At 39.0% G+C, this 17,348-nt stretch overlaps 1 protein-coding gene across 1 annotated transcript in view; it reads right to left on the bottom strand.

Annotated features, from left to right (window-relative positions):
• The window catches only part of B3GLCT (beta 3-glucosyltransferase), a 45,662-nt gene extending 30,647 nt beyond the window's left edge, over nt 1-15,015 (bottom strand). The window contains exons 1-4 of the mRNA XM_088159548.1: nt 14,792-15,015; nt 7,437-7,498; nt 5,192-5,231; nt 2,079-2,188 (exon numbers count right to left, since the gene is read on the bottom strand). Of these exons, the coding sequence (XP_088015674.1) occupies nt 2,079-2,188; nt 5,192-5,231; nt 7,437-7,498; nt 14,792-14,879 (300 nt within the window). The 5' untranslated portion in view covers nt 14,880-15,015. The remainder of the gene's footprint in view (nt 1-2,078; nt 2,189-5,191; nt 5,232-7,436; nt 7,499-14,791) is intronic.
• Nucleotides 15,016-17,348: the final 2,333 nt, after the last annotated feature.

The following is a 17,348-nucleotide window of genomic DNA, read 5'->3' as shown; positions in this document are numbered from 1 at the left end:
TGGAAAATGTTTTTAAGCAAGAACAAAGTACTGACATCTACTGGTGACTGGAATTACAGATTGGTTTCACATTACAAAAATGTTTTAAGTACACTGTAAAAGAAAATAAATGGACAAATCACTTGTAAAGATTAATGTCAGTGACCTAATCAATTTTGAAGGGAGACATATATGATAGTTTAACAAAGTAACACAAATCAAACAGTTGGATTCCATTTCTCCAGCAGAAAATAACTAATGAAACCTTATGGACTAAATCTCTATTGCTTGGGCCTGTAACAAGAGAGGAGTTAACCTGATGATTCAGTCTTCTGTTTTCATACAGCAGTTGTCTTTGAAAACACAAGGATTTAACTTTTTTTAAAAAACTGAAACTAATAATTTCATTTGTATTCTTTGCAGTGAAAAATGCCAACTTCAATGTTGATATGCAGGATTGCAGAGATGATCTGCCCCATCTCCATAATCAGCATTGCTGGGTAGTGTCTCACACTGGCTTTGTCAGTTGACCAAAACAATCAAGCTGTACCAAGAACCTGCTCATTATGCCCCGTTATTTTTTTTCCTATACACTGATGGCTTTCCCCTTCTCCCAAATTTCAGATATGAGATTATTGGTGGGATTTCCATCACTGCTTCTCTTAAGACACCATGACTGCTGTTCAAGAGGTAACTGTTAATACTGGAAAAGCATCACCATTTCAGCATTTCCATAAAGCCATCTCCTTAATTAGGCAATAAATGGTTTTAGAAGCCAGGTCATTTTCAGGTGCAACTCTGATTACAAAAAGATTTCACTTCTCTGCCACACAACATGCTTATATTCCAGCCTCACTGAAACCATTTGTACTTCTACTTACTGAACTCTTCATTACTCATATTCTGCAACATCAATTACAGAACTCAGCTAAAATCCTTGGGTTTAACAACTGACACCATAATCCTCGGTGCACACATTGTATCTGAACACTTGTCTCAATTCCAAAGAGGACTCTGAAAGAACAGAACTCTGCAGAACAAAAGCTGTTCACATGACTGATTTCATTAAGGGATTAAAAATTGCATTTAGAATGGATTTAATTACAACAGGTTTGATAAGCTTGGATAAATGAAGCCTAAAACAGCCAGCAATCTGATTTAGGCACTACAAGACTAATGTACATAAAACAATTTAAATCAGATTTATTTTTCCTTTACAACAAAGAACATGGAAATGAAAAATAGGTCAAATAACCTCACAGAAAGCCATTTCCTATCAGGGGATGAATGCCACTCTTAAATTTTTTCTTAATTTTACAAAAGACAAAGAAAATAAAGCACTGTTTATGCACACTGAACTTTCAGTATAAGTTTCTTAAAAAGCTCTTCTCTCTATGCTTAAGCTTTACAAATCAGATCTCACATTAAATTATAAAGTACAACATGCAGCTCTCAGGTCAGTGTGACCCACCAGCAGGTCAAGGGCAGAGTGCTCAGTCTGCAGAGGAACAAGGAATAATTAGGGAAGGTTCTGCATCACGGAGGGGCAGGGGCAAGAGAGGTGTGAAGGACTGCTGCTGCACGAAGGGGAGAATCCTGCCTTAGGAATTTAATGTCCACACACATTTCTGTTCTACTGCCACAATGTCACAATTGTGTAATGGAATTCTGACAAAATCTACATTACAGCACATTCACTGGCTCTATTAAAATGCTCACCTAAAATTATTCTAACTGATCATTAAATTGCTACGTTTTTCACTTCATAAAGAATGCATCTTTTTTCCCTTTTTTTTGCAAACACACTACAGTAACACTAAGCCTTCTTCCAAGCCTTTCTTATCACTTTTGCATCAAATGCCATCCAAACAATAACAGCCCTTACACAAAAAGGTTGATAGTTGAAATGAAAAGTAGGGATAAATCACAGTGTACAATCAGCAAATAAACACTGAAATAGTTTTTGTATAAGCACACAGAAAGCAATTAACAAAAGAAATAGAATGGCTTTGAAAAAAGGCACAACAAACCCCAATATTTTTAGTAAAATGTGGTAACAGCATACACAACAATTTGCACTTAATAGTAACTCAACATACCTTTCCAAGATCTACAGCCTGTTTCAAAATATCCCTTTTTAGATCTTCTGCTCTCTTGGAATGAAAAGAATTACTTTGACTCTGGATGACAAATACAATTCCTTTTAATTCTGTAAACAAGAAAATAAGAAGATTAAAAGATAAAATAAATTATTTTCTGATTTGCTCCAAAGCTAGTGAGGACTCAGGTGTGTGTAGGAATCCATTACACAGTGAGCTATTCCTTTAATTACACAAACATTTCATGAAATAGTAAAAAGGCATTATTTAACACACACACACACATGAAAATTCAAACCAGCCCTTTTCAAGATTCATTTAAAAAGAGCATGGCATGACTGGAAGATGTGCAGCAGTTAACAGTAGCCACATTCACGAGGTTGCTTTTACTCCAGTGCACCAGCAATCCTTGTCACCAGAGTTAAAAGGTGTTCATCACAGACCAGCACCTCCCCTCTCCATGAAATGCATGAACATGAAACAGAAAAGCTGCTTCCCAAACAAAGAAGTTTAAAATCCTACCCAGAAGCAAACACCAGGTGGAGAGAACGAGAACACACCAAGAACACTGAGCTAATACTCTTATCTAATATGACAGCATCAATATCTCACACGTGTCTTCACAGTGTTTAAACTAAAAACTTTAAACAGGAGAGAAGACTGACAGAAATCTAAAAGAAAATAATGAAGTAGCTTTGCAAACGTTTACGGATTATAAAAGTGCCTATTATAAAACACAAGTAGATAATGAAGCAGGTAGCCAGATTTCCTTGATGATAGGAGATAGAATAATCCCTTGATACTGGGAAATCTTAGAAAAACAGGAAGATATGATCCCATTCAGAAGCAGGGCACAGCAGACAGCAATAGAGGATGAGAAGATAAAAGGAAGAGGATAGATGCCTTCTCCAGACCCCTTAACAAGTCTGATCTATGCTGTTTAACCCACTCAGAACCATTAACTAAGTATCAATCAATGAAGAGGAGCAACACGTGCTAGGCTGAACTTCACAGATATTATGTAGAAAGTGTACTAGGAAACTCAGAATATAACAACTTAAGACAGCACAAGGAAAGAAACTAATGCCCAGGAGATCTGTACAGAATGATGAAAGAAGGAACTAAATTCACACAAAAAAGAAAGAAGAAAAAAAAAGAAAAAAGCTAACTTGGCAAATAGAGTAAAATGAGTGATGGACAGTGGAACAAAGGTGGAGAAAAACTGGAGGAAGAAGGAAAGAAGTAATCACAAGGAAAAAGAGGAATACTAAGCCCATGAAGAAGGATCACAAGGAAAACATTGCAAACAGAAAGAGCATTAACCACAAATACCTGCACTAAGGTTAAGAGAAGAATCCTATGTCCAGCACCTGAGGATTGATGAGAGTGCTTTGTTCCTCTGAACAGTTATTTGTTAATGTAGACCTATGACAGCTCCAAGCTGCAGGTAGATGTTTTTCTACTTCTCCCTCAATTTACTAGCTTATTCATCTAGACATTGCCAAATTTTGTGGGGTTTCTGGTGATATATTACGGAGATGGAATAAGCATTGGTTTAGGTATCAGTATTCATTTCACATTTTTCCCATACAGTGTAGGAATCAACAGTGTTCATGCCCTGAACCACCAAACAAACTGCTTAAAAATCCCATACATAATAAAAACTTCTGAGTAGCAACTAACTGCTACCTAGCAAGATCTTTGCTAGATTTCCTGTGCAAAAATTAAAATCAGTGTGAAACTAAAACTACACTTCGTTGATGCTAATGAGAGTCAAAGGGCTAAATCTACATGCACAACACCAAAAACACCCACAGAGACAAAAAGCAAACATGACCTTGTTTTTAAATAATTGGTGTTTTAGTACCAGTGTATTTACAGATATGGAAGCATCTGAATTACATTAGTTTCACTTATGGTACATTTAACAACACCTGTGATATTCCACAATAGCATACTTTCTAGGAATGAGAAAACATCTACATTTATGATTAAATAAAATGGAAATAGTGTCCTTTGCTATATGTAGTTTAAAGTAGTTAATAAAAGACATATTCAGTGTATGAAAATGTCAACAGAAAATAGTTATAATATTGAACACCTCAATTGTTTCTCAAGCTGAGAAACACCCAATGAAGCCAGAGAAAGAGCAGTCTTTTGTAAGATTAATATCGAAAAGTGCTACTGATCTGTATATAACAGTTCAAAAAAGAATGAAATATCAGAGGAACTAAGAACCATCAAGAACTACATTCTGTTTCAAGCCCTTACATTTTACCTATAGAAATGGGTTAAAAGACCTAAAAAAAGACCCCCCAAAAACCAAAAACCTCAAACCAAAGTAACTTTATTCGGGAGAGGCAAAAAAAAAGACGTATTCCATCAGACCAGCAGTCCAGTATATTTTTTTAACAGCAGTAATAGGAAAGAGTACTTAAAGGGACACCACAAAACCTTCACTTTCTCCAGTGCTGCTCATACCCTCACAGCATTGACAAACATTATCTTAGGAAATGCCAGAAGACAGACATAATTAAGTTGGCTCCTTTTAGAACAAGCAGAGCCAAGTCCTGAGGGTTACAGTGCAGAGAATGGAAGTCAGGTCTGTTAACTTTTCTGCCAGAAGGACACCAGACTTGTCTTCAGAGAAAGCAGAACCTAGCAGAACTTTTATTCTCATTATTTATCATGTGTCCAGCAGCAAAAAGTTGTTTTATCACGATTTTACCTATTAATATTTGACATGCTTCTTAAATACTAGCTTCTAGATATTACAAAGTTATTATAATTTGTTACAAGCAATTTCTAATAACTCTAGTTATTATAAGCACAATTAGAGCCTAGTAGAATGGAAAAATTCAGTTTCATCTTAAATTGTTAGAAGAACAGCTACTAAGTATCATAAAATTTTATTTTAAAATATAGTGCACTACACAAAGCAATTCATCCTTTTCACAGTACAAGCGCACATGCTCACGAGAAACTTAACTACAAGAACTTCAAGTACAATCAAAGATTCAGAATTTTCTGTTTGATGAGACTACATGAACCAAGAAAAGAAAAGAAAAAAAAAGAAACAAAGTATTTGTGAAACAGCACTATACTCTACTTACCTCTGCCTCTTTTACTAGTTGTTCTACTTTTTTCAGACTTCTAGAAGAAAGAAAGAGAAAAAAACAAGTTAGAATATACACAAAGCCTCAAATATTTCTACAGAAACACACTGGGAGTCAAAGCACTCATCAGATTATAAAAGTATGCATAGAGGTTTTAACTCAAAAATTAATAGTAAAAATAAAGTCAAATGTTATTCACCATCAAGAATTCCAAGAAATATCCTAAATGCTTGCATACTATTACTCAGAAAATACAGTAAGAGTAAGAAAAAAAAGCGAAAATGCTTTTCCATGACTCAATTTATACCAGAGCTCTTTAAATTATTACTAACAATGTCTTTTTTTTTTTTTTTTTAATTATATATCTCCTGAGCACTACATTTGGAATATGGAGCTCTACAATAAAAACACTCCTGTTCAGTGTGGTAAAAACCCAATACACTCTATTAATTTAATCTACTATCAAGATTCTATCAAAACACAATTCTTAAAGGAAGACTCAAATGCAATTTATATACAAAAAAAAATCAAAAGAAAATTGCACATAACATGACTCCACTGGAATTTATTCAGGTATCACGAACATCAGGTATCTCTGCACTGCCCAGAAAACTGTAGGAAGGAAAACAGTCTTCATTTGTTGCACAATTTATCCCAGGTGACAGCACCCCAGTGCTTTGGTTTGTCCACATGTAAAATTAAACTCATCTTTAATAATTGCATAAGAATGTTGTAGGATTTATCTTGGTTCCAGTGTTTTAACACTTTCAGATAGAAATGCCATACATATCCTCAGTAATAAGCTCATACATAGTTTTCCACCCTTGAGACAAGTTCTATTTTTAAATACTTAGCCGCCTCCCTTTTTTAAAATATCAGATCTATGCAATCCTTTTAGCTCTACCTGCATTGCTTGATCTTTCCTCTGACTTTTGCACTGAAATGAATAAACTCCAACTTCCCTGGTAGCCATTTCAAAAATTAGTGCAACTCCATCCATTCTTATGACCATTTTCCTGCTGCCTGGGTCAATAAAGTTTAAAAGATTTCTTGTAAGATGAATTTATTTTGATATCAATATACAACAGTGTCATTATATAGCACAGCAAGTTAACATTTTAAGGTAACCTGTATCAGAAAAAAGGAAGATTGATTTTCCATGCAAACAAAAACCTATGTGTTTTGTGGTACACTGTGTGAAGAACAAGCCATATTTAAAATTACTTTTATTAAAACACAAACCAATTGTTTTCTGTTATATACCTGTTAATGTTATTTTTTTTTTAAAAGGGGAAAAAAGATATTTTGGCCTGTAGAATTCTAGGAAGCACCTCTGACTTCATCTGAGGTACAAAATAGCATAAAAGCCTTCATAAATTATATCCTACATAAGATGGGTAACAGCTGGATTGAGACATTAATGGAATTTAACAAATAGCATGTTTGTTATGTATTGTCATTACTATTAGTAATGACAACAGAATGACAAGACCAAGTCTCCCAGACACCATGGAAGATCAGCAGTTTGCAATAGGGATATTTTTCACTTAGAAAAATTACTGTAGTTATAACAATCCTCATCAAAACCAAAAATTATTTGGAAATACATACTTCTGACTATACTTATATTGTATTTGATGTCAGATCACTAGATCTAAAAGGCAGCTATAGATTCTAACTATCGATTCATTCCAGATTTTTTTATTTTCCTCCCTTAAATTTATTTTATACATACACAAATATCTGTTACAAACATGTACTCATATAAAAATGGTAGTCAGAAGTCTGTCAAAGGATATGCATGCATACACACCTAACACTCAGTATGCTATTTAAAGCAAGGGCTAGCTCTGACCATTAGTTCTCCTAATCTGGATAATTTGAAATTTCATACGTGAGCTTTGCTTGAGCCGTGACTTGAGTGGTAACAAGTAATAATATTAATTTGGCAGAGAGACAGCCATTTCCCTCTCAATGTATTATATATTTAACAAAACCAAGAAGAAAGGAAAATCTGTCTTTGAATTAATAAAGGTTATATACTCAAAAACTTTTCTCAACAGCAATAGCACTAAGAACTTACATGACACAGAGCAGAAAGACATAATATGAAATTTGGTACTACTGAAGTCAATAATCAAATAATCAATGCCACAGATACTGGGCTTTCTGCTCAGGTCTATTCTAGCTTACATTACAATGTCTGTAAAATATTCCTGCTCTAGCAATTAAAATTTATTACCTGCAGCACTGGTAGCTCAGTCTCATCTTCTGCACCTTCAGAAACTACACTTAGAGCAAAAGCTGAAAGGAAAAACAGACTTTTTTCGTATTACAGGAGCTCACTTTCACAACTGATGAAGTCCTGTAGCAAAAAAAAAAAAATAAAATCAATCCCCCAACCCCCTCCCAGCATTTAGGGAGATTTTTCACATTAAATGATACTGTATTTGTAATAATCTTCGTGAACATGAGAGTCTGTTCTTACAAAATTTATACATTTGCTGCCTGACAGTTCCCACACCATCACTGAAAAAAATCACTCTGATATGAAGCCAATTTTTCTTGGCTTGAAGGCAAATAAATCCCTTAAAAAAAATCCGTCCAGTCCAGTAGCTCACTTGACAACAGCCTAATGTGCTACCACATAGGAGACCTGCAGTCCTTTGTTTTTAGGTTAAAGTTTGGATTACCAAAGCTTCTCTTGGAACCACAGAAGCTAGCAGAGGCCGATAGAAATTTCTGTCAAAAGTGAAGATGACTACTATAGGCTTTGAATGCCATCTTTGAACAACATTTGAGCTTGCAAATGTATGAGACCCAAATAAATGTTTACAATAAGAACAGGGACCCTACAGAGCTAATCTGCACAGAAGTAACATTTTCTTAAACTATTTATACTGACACCACCCTTTGCATACACTTCCGGTTGATTGTATAAGAAAAAAAATCGGGTTCTGCTGTTACTTTTTTGTGGTTGATGTAGTCAATTTGTCTCAGCCTGCTCATTTGTAAAAGTAGTTCCATTTAACATAAAAGAGCCTTGCTAAGATTCTTCTTAAGGAATCTTTTTCTTTAAAGTACTAAAGAGATGCAAATGAAAGCAAATTGTTACAATTTGGAAGGAATTCAAGATGCTATTCATCACCGTCAAATTGATGGTTTTCTTAAAAACTGTGGCAGAAAACAGATTCAAGTGGATTGTCTCACTACAGATTTAAATTATTTATTGCTTGAAATTGACTTCAGAGTGAATTGTTAGCCATTATCATTCCTCTGATGCACTAGAAACCTACAGTGTAGGACATCAAAACAAGATTGTCCTAGGTCTAGGGTGCCCCATCTCTGAACACCTACATCCTTATGTTCTTCCAGCTGGAGATCAAATGTCATCAAGTGTCCAGGAGCTGAGGTTCACAGTGACATCTCAGGTCCTGGTTAACCTGCATCTCAAATCACACTGCTAATCCAGACAGCCCAAAAATCATTCTAACACAGCAGACTCATGGTGGCCATAAATCAGAATCACAGAATATTCCGAGTTGGAAGAGACCCACAACTCTTAAATGAGTGGCCAGTACAGGGACAAAATGCATGTCATGAGCACCAGGCTCTAACCAACTGAGCAAATCTCAAGGTCAACTTCCTCCTTTTATCCCAATATAACAGTATTTACAGATTCAGACATGGAATAGCTTCCCCTCCACAAACCAGATCCACACCTTCTTCTTGACACAATCCTAATAAGATCAACACAAAACATCTTTCTTCCAGGAAATGTATTAATTATGTAGTATTAACCTGAAGAAGTGCCACCTCATAAATTTAGCTTATTCACAAGCCTAATTTTCAGGTTTTAATATGCACCAGAGGAATGACACATGAAACCTAAGACAACTGACTGACAAGAGATGCTGCCTCTGCCACCACAGTGCATTCAATAACCCATGCCACACTGCTCCTAAGCTTTACGAAATATTAACACACATGATCCTTGAAACAAATCAAACAATATCAGATCACCTATTTCACACCACATCTTTGAGAGCACAGATAAAGCTCTTCAGGGAATTAATTAAACAACCTACTCATCCGGGAATTACAGAACCACAGATTTGTTGAGGTTGGAAATGATCTCTAATAGTCATTTAGTTCAACCCTCCAGAATTAGATCCTCAAGACCTTATCTAGTTAGGTTTCAATTATTTTCTAGATCAGACTCCACAAACTCTCTGAGCAACCTCTTCCAGTGCTCATCTTCGACTAAAAAAAAACCAAAACAACAGTTTCCCAAGTTTCCTGTCTGCCCACTTCTCCAGCCTGCTGAGCTCCCTCTGAATGGCAGCACAACCAGTGGTGCATCCACTCCTCCTGCACATTCTGTATCCTCTGCAAATTCTCTGAGGGTGCACATCCCATTGCCATCAATGAAAGGTTCAGCACTACTGCAGCCACCATGCCACTCACCAGAACCCCAGAGCCCACCAAGTCAGACAGTTTTCTATCCACTTTGCTGTCCAGAGACACAGCCCATACTTCCATCAGTTTGTTATGACATTATAGGAGAGAGGATTGCACTCAAACTCCTTGCTGAAGTTGAGATGAACAACATCCATTGCTTTCCCCACATTCATGAAGGCAGTCATGTCATTACAGAAGTCTTTTGGGTTGGTTAAGCATGACTGCCCGTTCATAAGAACATGGTGACTTCTCCCAGTCACCTCTTGTCCTTCATGTTTGTCTTGTCCTTCCTTGTTTGGCAGTGATGCTGAGGATTATTTGCTCCACCACATTCCCAGGGACTGAGGTACCACAAGCCAACTTATCCTTGCCCTCCTTGAAGACCAGGGTGATATTCTTCTAGTCTTGAGGAATCTCCCCCAGCCACCATCACTTTTCAAAGATTATCAAGTCTTGCACTGACATCATCAAACTCCACCAGGACTTGTATGTGTCTGCCATCAGGTCCTGTGGCTTCTGTATGTCCAGTTTGTTTAAATGTTCCCTAAACCAGTCCTCCTCCAGTGAGATTAACTCTTCTATGCTCCAGACTTTCTCATGAGTTTCAGGGCCTGGGATTTCTGAAGGTGAATCTTAATAATACAGATCAAGGCAAAGAAGGTTCCAAGTTCCTTGCCCTCTTTCATGTCCTTCTTTTAACCTTGTCCTCCATTCATAAGCAGGTCTATTATTATTTTCTCTAGTCTCCCTTTTGCTGATACACCTGCAGGAGCCTTTTTTCTTACCTTTCACAAGTTGAATCCCTCACCAGATTCAACTCCAGGTGTGCCCTAGCTTTCCTAATGGCCTATGGGCACTCTCAGACAGTGTCTCCATGTTACTCTTGGGGTGACCTGACTGTATTTCCATCTCTTGTTTGCATCCTTTTTCATCTTTGAGCTTTGCTAGGAGCTCCTGTTTGTGCATGTGGGCTTCCTGCCATCCTTGCCTGCCTTCCTGCATGTGAGCATGGATCATTATTGTAGGAGATGAACTTTGAAAATCAACCAGCTCTGACCCCGTCACACAGTGCAATTTCAACACTCACAATTTATTCAACAAACCAATACATGCAACAAATGCTAAAGTCTCTCGCTATATCATTATTCTTATTCCCTGTGATTTCAGAAAGGCAGCTTCTCCTCCTTTTCCAACAATTAAACACATTAAAATTACTTGGTATCTTTTGCATAAAGTATATCAGGAAGACTTTTTCCAGCTAATACATTTTAATAAGACAAGAACTGTTCAGATTATTTTTAAACTACCGAAGAACCATTCATAAAACAGACTAACAGACCCCTGAAGACACCACCAAAATAGCCTCAAAATCCTCACCCAATAGCAATGAAGCTTTTCACGCACACAGACTGTATGAATTTATCTTAGCAACACTTTTCTACCGGATTAGCAAATCTGTTATGCACATCTAATTTGATAAAGCACAAGTCTACTGTGGCCAAGACTGTTCTGGCTAAGCAACCTAATCCTTCAGCATGGAAATAAATACCCCCTTCTAAGGATTTACTGGGAAAAGGGCAACAGGAATAGAACATGGTAGATTTAGCTGGCCTACAAAATATCAACAAAGGGACCACAAGCTAGGGAAAAAATACAGTGCCTAGGCACAAGTGGACAACTCCAAGATTAATTCATTCACATGCAATTCACTTCCAAGAGGTTTCTGAAAAAGGTGTTCCCAGGAGTGGACCACTGATAGAAAAATTCTAACTCCAGATGCAGCTCATGGCCAGGTCACTTGTACAAAACAGGCAGAAACTATAAATTCTCTGTGTGAAGGATATGCTTTTGTTGTGTGCAAGGCATACGTGCACAAGGAAGGATGACCTATGTCTAGGAGCTATCAGATGCTACTGTAACAAAACAGTAGATTTTTGTGCCCAAACATCATTATTAATTCAGACAACTGCAAAGGATTTCTTCTGGTATAACTCCCTGAAACACATATCAATGTCTGGAGCTAGAAGTACCTTTGCTAAATCCAGAATTTCCTCTAGTCCTTTTCTGTGTTCTAATACAACATAACCATAGCTCAGCTGGACCACTGACTTGCCACAGAGCACAGAGAAAATGCATTCCAAGAAGAAACTTACTAGCTGGTAAAAGTTCAAGCCCTGCAGGTACCACAGTAACCAAAAGACCAGGGTGATTAACTATACCATTTCTCACAAACAAAACTACCCAAAGCAGAAAAAACCCACCAGGCATCATCTTAAATGCAACCTGTAATCTTGTATTTGTCACTTCATTATTTAATGCACTGTGTACTCTGAAGGTTGTTAACACACATTGTGCATTAACATCGTGTTATCTGGCAAAGCAGGCAGAAGCAGAACGTGTCAATCACTAGTCCTCCCCTCCTTTTGCTAAATGGCCAAGAACTGAGGATAAGAAAAAGAAAGAAATTTTAGAAATACTTCAGTGTTCTATATTATCATCAATCTTATCTTTATGTCTTTTGAGAGCATGACTAAAATCCACTGGAAAAGCTAGACAACACATTTGGATCCATTCAAAACCTGGACATGTAATATGAGAATTCCTATTAAATTCAATTCCTTCAGTTCCTATTTATTTTTGTCAAGTGTTCTATTATTTCCATTAAAATTTTGATAAGTAAATAGACTTGCTTATAATACTAGAAAGTAAAGCAAATCGTTTCATTGTTCAGCAACCAAACTGCAGGAATATGTGCAGGATAGAAAAATGGATGTAAACGCTGCATTAAAATACAATAAATTGTATAAATATATACAATTATATAATATCACATTTTATATGTAGAAGCAATCCCTTCTTTGGTAACACTCTTTCATGCATAAACAACTTCCAAACGTTTGCAATTATACGTCCTTGGAATGCAAAGGATGTTAAAAACTAAGGAGTTAACTCTTTGCTTTCAGACTAATCCACCTGAGACAGAAAAGCATCACTTCTGTTTTATTTCTCTTTTACAGTCTGATTCAAGGTTGACTCACTCAACCAGCTCACTGAGCTCTGGGTCAGTTTAAATGAGCTACAAAAAAAGTAACAATTCTATGACTTACTATATGGCAAAACCGTGACTTATAATAACCACTTCAAATAATGACAGCCAGTGATTATGTTGTACATAGTAGAGAAAACATTTAAATATAGTTTCTTTAAACTTCTAATAATTTAATGAAAGGCCTATTTTTGTTTTGGTTGGGTTTCTTCCCCCTTACAAGTTTTCAAAGAATATAAGATTTCTGTGGATTGATATAGTACCAGAGAAAATTCTGCACTGATGCTGTCAGTCAAAGAGATGGGATCTTCGGTTATGAGACACACTGTGAGCACTCTAAATTAGTTTTGTGTATTTATATGCAAGCTTTTATAATATTTCTTCACTGTTGCCACCCTATCAGCACCGAAGACTGGTCTAGCCAGATAAGAATGTATTACAGATTCGTCAACACAAAATGGGGAGAGAGCAGGGGGAGGAGGAAGAGGAGAGGCTGATGCAAGCAAATTTACAGCATCTGAAGCTTTTAATAAAATAAAAGCAACTACTTATATTTTTTTACACAAATGGCACATAATGGGATGAAGGCAGCTGAAATCACCACTTTGAACCACTGGAACATCTAAATGGTGCTGCATGCACCACTATCTTTATAAAAGGCAAGCAAAGAAAAACCGTGGAAGAAAAAGCATCACCATGATCCCTTCTGATTGCCTAGAAGTTACACCATACAGAATCATCTGAATACATTTTCCCATTCTGTGAGTGGCCACTTGCAAGCTGGAATTTATGAAAATACCTAACTATGGACAGACAAGCTGTTTGCTTCTGTGGAGGCAATCCAAATTATTTCTGTTTTCGAAGAACAAACTTACTATCCAGGCCATCTCAAAAGCATGGGTTATTTGGGAAAGGAAGGACTCTGTAATGTAAACAGGCATTAAAAAACCAAAAGAAAACCACGATACTGCAGGAACCTTCTGGTGAATAAATTCCATATAAGCATTAATCCAAACCTACTAAACAAGAACACTAGAGTTTCCATTTCTGCTTTCTACCTGCATGTGTGCAGGTATGCATGCATTTACAAAAAATACAGATATGGGAAAAACTAAATCTGCTATTTTCTGACTGTGATTACAATGTGTTTGCGATTACAAGTGCTATAGTACCTTACTGGAGCCAAACTACTCATCCTAGAAAGAATGAAATGCAGCTTTAGGAAGAGCTGTAGAGTATTAGGACTCCTCCGAAAACCAAGCTGTATAAAGTGAAAGCAAAAGTGTTCAGCAAAAGAAAAACAAAATATCACAGTTTTACTTTGCTGAAAATGTGATTTATTAGTACCACTTTTCCCCTGCATGATTTTGATGCACAAGCCATAGCAGTGGAAGAGAATCAAATCCAAAGGCTCACAATAAAATGACAAGCCTATGCTAATAGAGATGGAAATATTTAGGAATAGAAATAATGAGAAACAGAACAAATGTAAACATTTACTTCTGTCTTTTACACTCACGACAACAGCTCCCAACTCCAGGAGCCTGCAGCAACCCAATCGCTGACATACTACCACTGATCCTTCTCCTTTCATCTTCTCCCACCTGACTAGACACATGAAAATCATCTCTAGAACGGAGTAATATATTGTTTTCCTCTCGGCTGGCATTTTAGGCGGGCGGTTTTGCCTTTCCCCCGCCCTGAGCAGAACACCCCGCCAGCGCGGCGCTGCCCAGACACGAGCACGAGTGCTCCGCGCTGGGCTCGGCTGTTCCACGAAGCTCTTCCCGATCCCAGGGCCGGTTTCCCGGCGCGGGCTGTCCCTGCCCGCACCCCCTGGCCCCGCTCCCGGCGCTGCCCCCGCAGCCGGGGCCGCGCTCCAGCCCGGATCGCCAACAAACTTCGGGAACACCTCGGCTCCGCCGCGCCTCCCCGCGCGGGGCGGGACGGAGCGGGCAGGAAGCGGCTCCGGCGCCGCTCCGAGCTCTCCGTGCCCTCCTCCCGGTCATCACCTCCTCGGAGGGGCCGAGCGTCCCGGGTCTCCTCCCTTCACCTCGCCATGGCGTCCCGGCCCGGCCCCCGCCACTCACCCCGGGCGCGGAGCGGCGGGAGAAGGAAGACGAGGTGGGCGCAGGCAGCGAAGAGGAGCCAGCGGCTGCCGCCGGGCTCCCGAGACATCTCGGCGGGGCCGCTGAGCCGCACGGCGCGGGGAGGAGGCGAGCGAGGGGCACGGTGCGCCCGGCTGCCCGCCTCTGCCGCAGGAGCGCGGGCGAGCGGCCTCCGGCTGCTGGCGGTGCCGCGGTCGCCGCCTGCCCGCCCTCCTCCTCCTCCTCCTCCTCCTCCTCCTGGCTCCCCTTCCCTCCTCCCGGCAGGACCGGCCGCCAGCGCCGGCAGCGGGGGGAGGCGCTCGGCGGCCGCCGCGCCCTCTGGCGGCAGCAGCGGGAGAGGCAGCGCCCTGAGCCCCGCGCTCCCGGGGCGCTCGTCAGGGGGACGGGGAGTTAGTGAGCATCCTGCCCGAAATATTCCCAGTAACACCGCTCTCCTCGGCCATTAACTCTTCTTAACTTGGAACGGGTGGTGGAGTCACCGACTCTAAGGAAAGACTGGATGTGGCACTCCCTGGTGTGGTTGATACGGTGGTGTTCAGTCGTGGGTTGGACTTGATAATCTCAGAGGTCTTTTCCAACCTAATTGGTTCTGTTATTCTGTGAAATGTTACGCAGCACTCCAACAGGAACCTCATCCGTCAAAGCAAGGGACCTAATTCATCTCTAAAACAAGCTTCACCCAAGAGAGCACATGGCACCTTCAGACAGGCTTTCCTAAACTGCCTGTGTGACCAGGAGTGGGGCACGGATACAGCCTGTGACCTGGAGCACAGCCTTGGCACTGCAGCCTCCACAGCTAAAATGACTCACCCTATTTGGCTAAAGAAATGCAGACCTGGAGCTGCACAAAACTGGTTTTAGGGGTAACACAAAGGACAAGGTAGATTCTAACATGCATATTTATCACGATACAGACAGTAAGTTTGGATATAACAGAGGCACAGACCAATGAAGAAAGATCAAAAATGTGAAACCTTGTTAGCAAACAAAAAATGACCTTACATGAATCCTGGCACAAGGAAGAGGAAACCATCCACAGGAATGTCAGATTTGTCCTAATGAAGCACTCTATGTTAACAGCAATAAGTCTCCCCATACACCCCAGAATTAAACTGCTGTCCTTCACTCCCATGGAAGCCACAGAAAGGCAAGCAGTGATAGGACTAGAAACTCAGCAGTGTGCAGGAAATTTTCAGTGCAACGTTATTTTTTCTTTTTTTCTGTAACAATTAGATACATATTAATAATTATTAGAATTTCACATTTCAACTACAGTAGCAAGAAACATTTCTTGGCATATAACATATAAGGTGTGCTTTCTCTTTGCTCTTGAACATGATTTTGAGTGTAACACCTGGTGGGCCTATGTAACAATTCCTTTCATTCTGGCTACATATAAACATGAATTCTAGCCAGATCTGTTTCTACACATTTTCCCATCAAATACTTTTCACACAGACCACTCCTAGCAATCCAACTATTCAGTATGCACTGACCTCACTGGAGAAAAATGGTACAGAGTCCGAGTCAGCCATAAACTATTCTTAATCCTGTAAGGCCAAACAGCAACCAACAGGAACCCAACTTGAATCTTTCTTCAGAACACTGCAACCTTTAGATCTATAGCATTCTTTTCCAGACAGGTCAAGGGGTTATAATAGGATACCTTGAATATGCCAGAGAAGTGACTGTGAAGATGAATGGAAACCTTCTCACGGTCATAAACCATGACAGTGATCATTCCCACTGCAAGCTCAGGCAAGCACATTTACATCACAGTAACTTTGTAGTAGACCTCGCACTTTCCTTTAAAACTATCACCACAGAAATATGTTAACCAGATTTTTTGGAGTACTCAACCCGCTTTATGTATTTTCTAAACACATACCCCCTGATATCACAAGAGAAGGGAAAACGAGGCACAAGTGTGAACAACAACAGCTTGTTATTTGCCTTACAGAACAACTACTTGTTGCTGGCATTCCAGTCACTAAATAAGTTACTGGCCTCAATAATAATAATTCTGATGACAACTAAGTAGAAACTTACATACTGTTTCTCTGTCTGATTTTATGTGCATGCTCATCATTACCAGGAAAAAAAAAAAGAGAGAAGTATAAAGTTATCCTCCATTTCTAGAACTGTAACAATATAAAATATATGAAACCTTTTGCTTAACAGGTATATCTGCATTTGCTTGGTTTTCCTTATAAGTTTCAGAAGTGTTTCCCACTCATTCTTCCATTTCTCTGTTTTGTGCTGGTTTCTTCAATAATTCACATCACAAGGATCATGCCCACAACATTTGGGATAAACATAAGACTTTTCACTTTCAAAATGGTTAAGATATACCCATGTTCCAATGTTTCCCCATTCAGCGAGTGTGTAAGGAAAAAAAAATCCCAGCCTTTTGCTGAGATGTAATAAGTGTTTTGGCTTGTCACAAATATAAGAAAAATTCCATTGTAACAACCCCCAAGAAATATGGAACCCTACCATGAAACATGGTGTTCTCCAACTGTTACGAAAAATAGCACGT

This window comes from Sturnus vulgaris, chromosome 2, assembly GCF_052056855.1.
Source record: "Sturnus vulgaris isolate bStuVul1 chromosome 2, bStuVul1.hap1, whole genome shotgun sequence".
Taxonomy (NCBI): Eukaryota; Metazoa; Chordata; class Aves; order Passeriformes; family Sturnidae; genus Sturnus; species Sturnus vulgaris.
The sequence above is the reverse complement of the archived record's forward strand: the minus strand, read 5'-3'. Positions and strand labels throughout refer to the sequence as shown.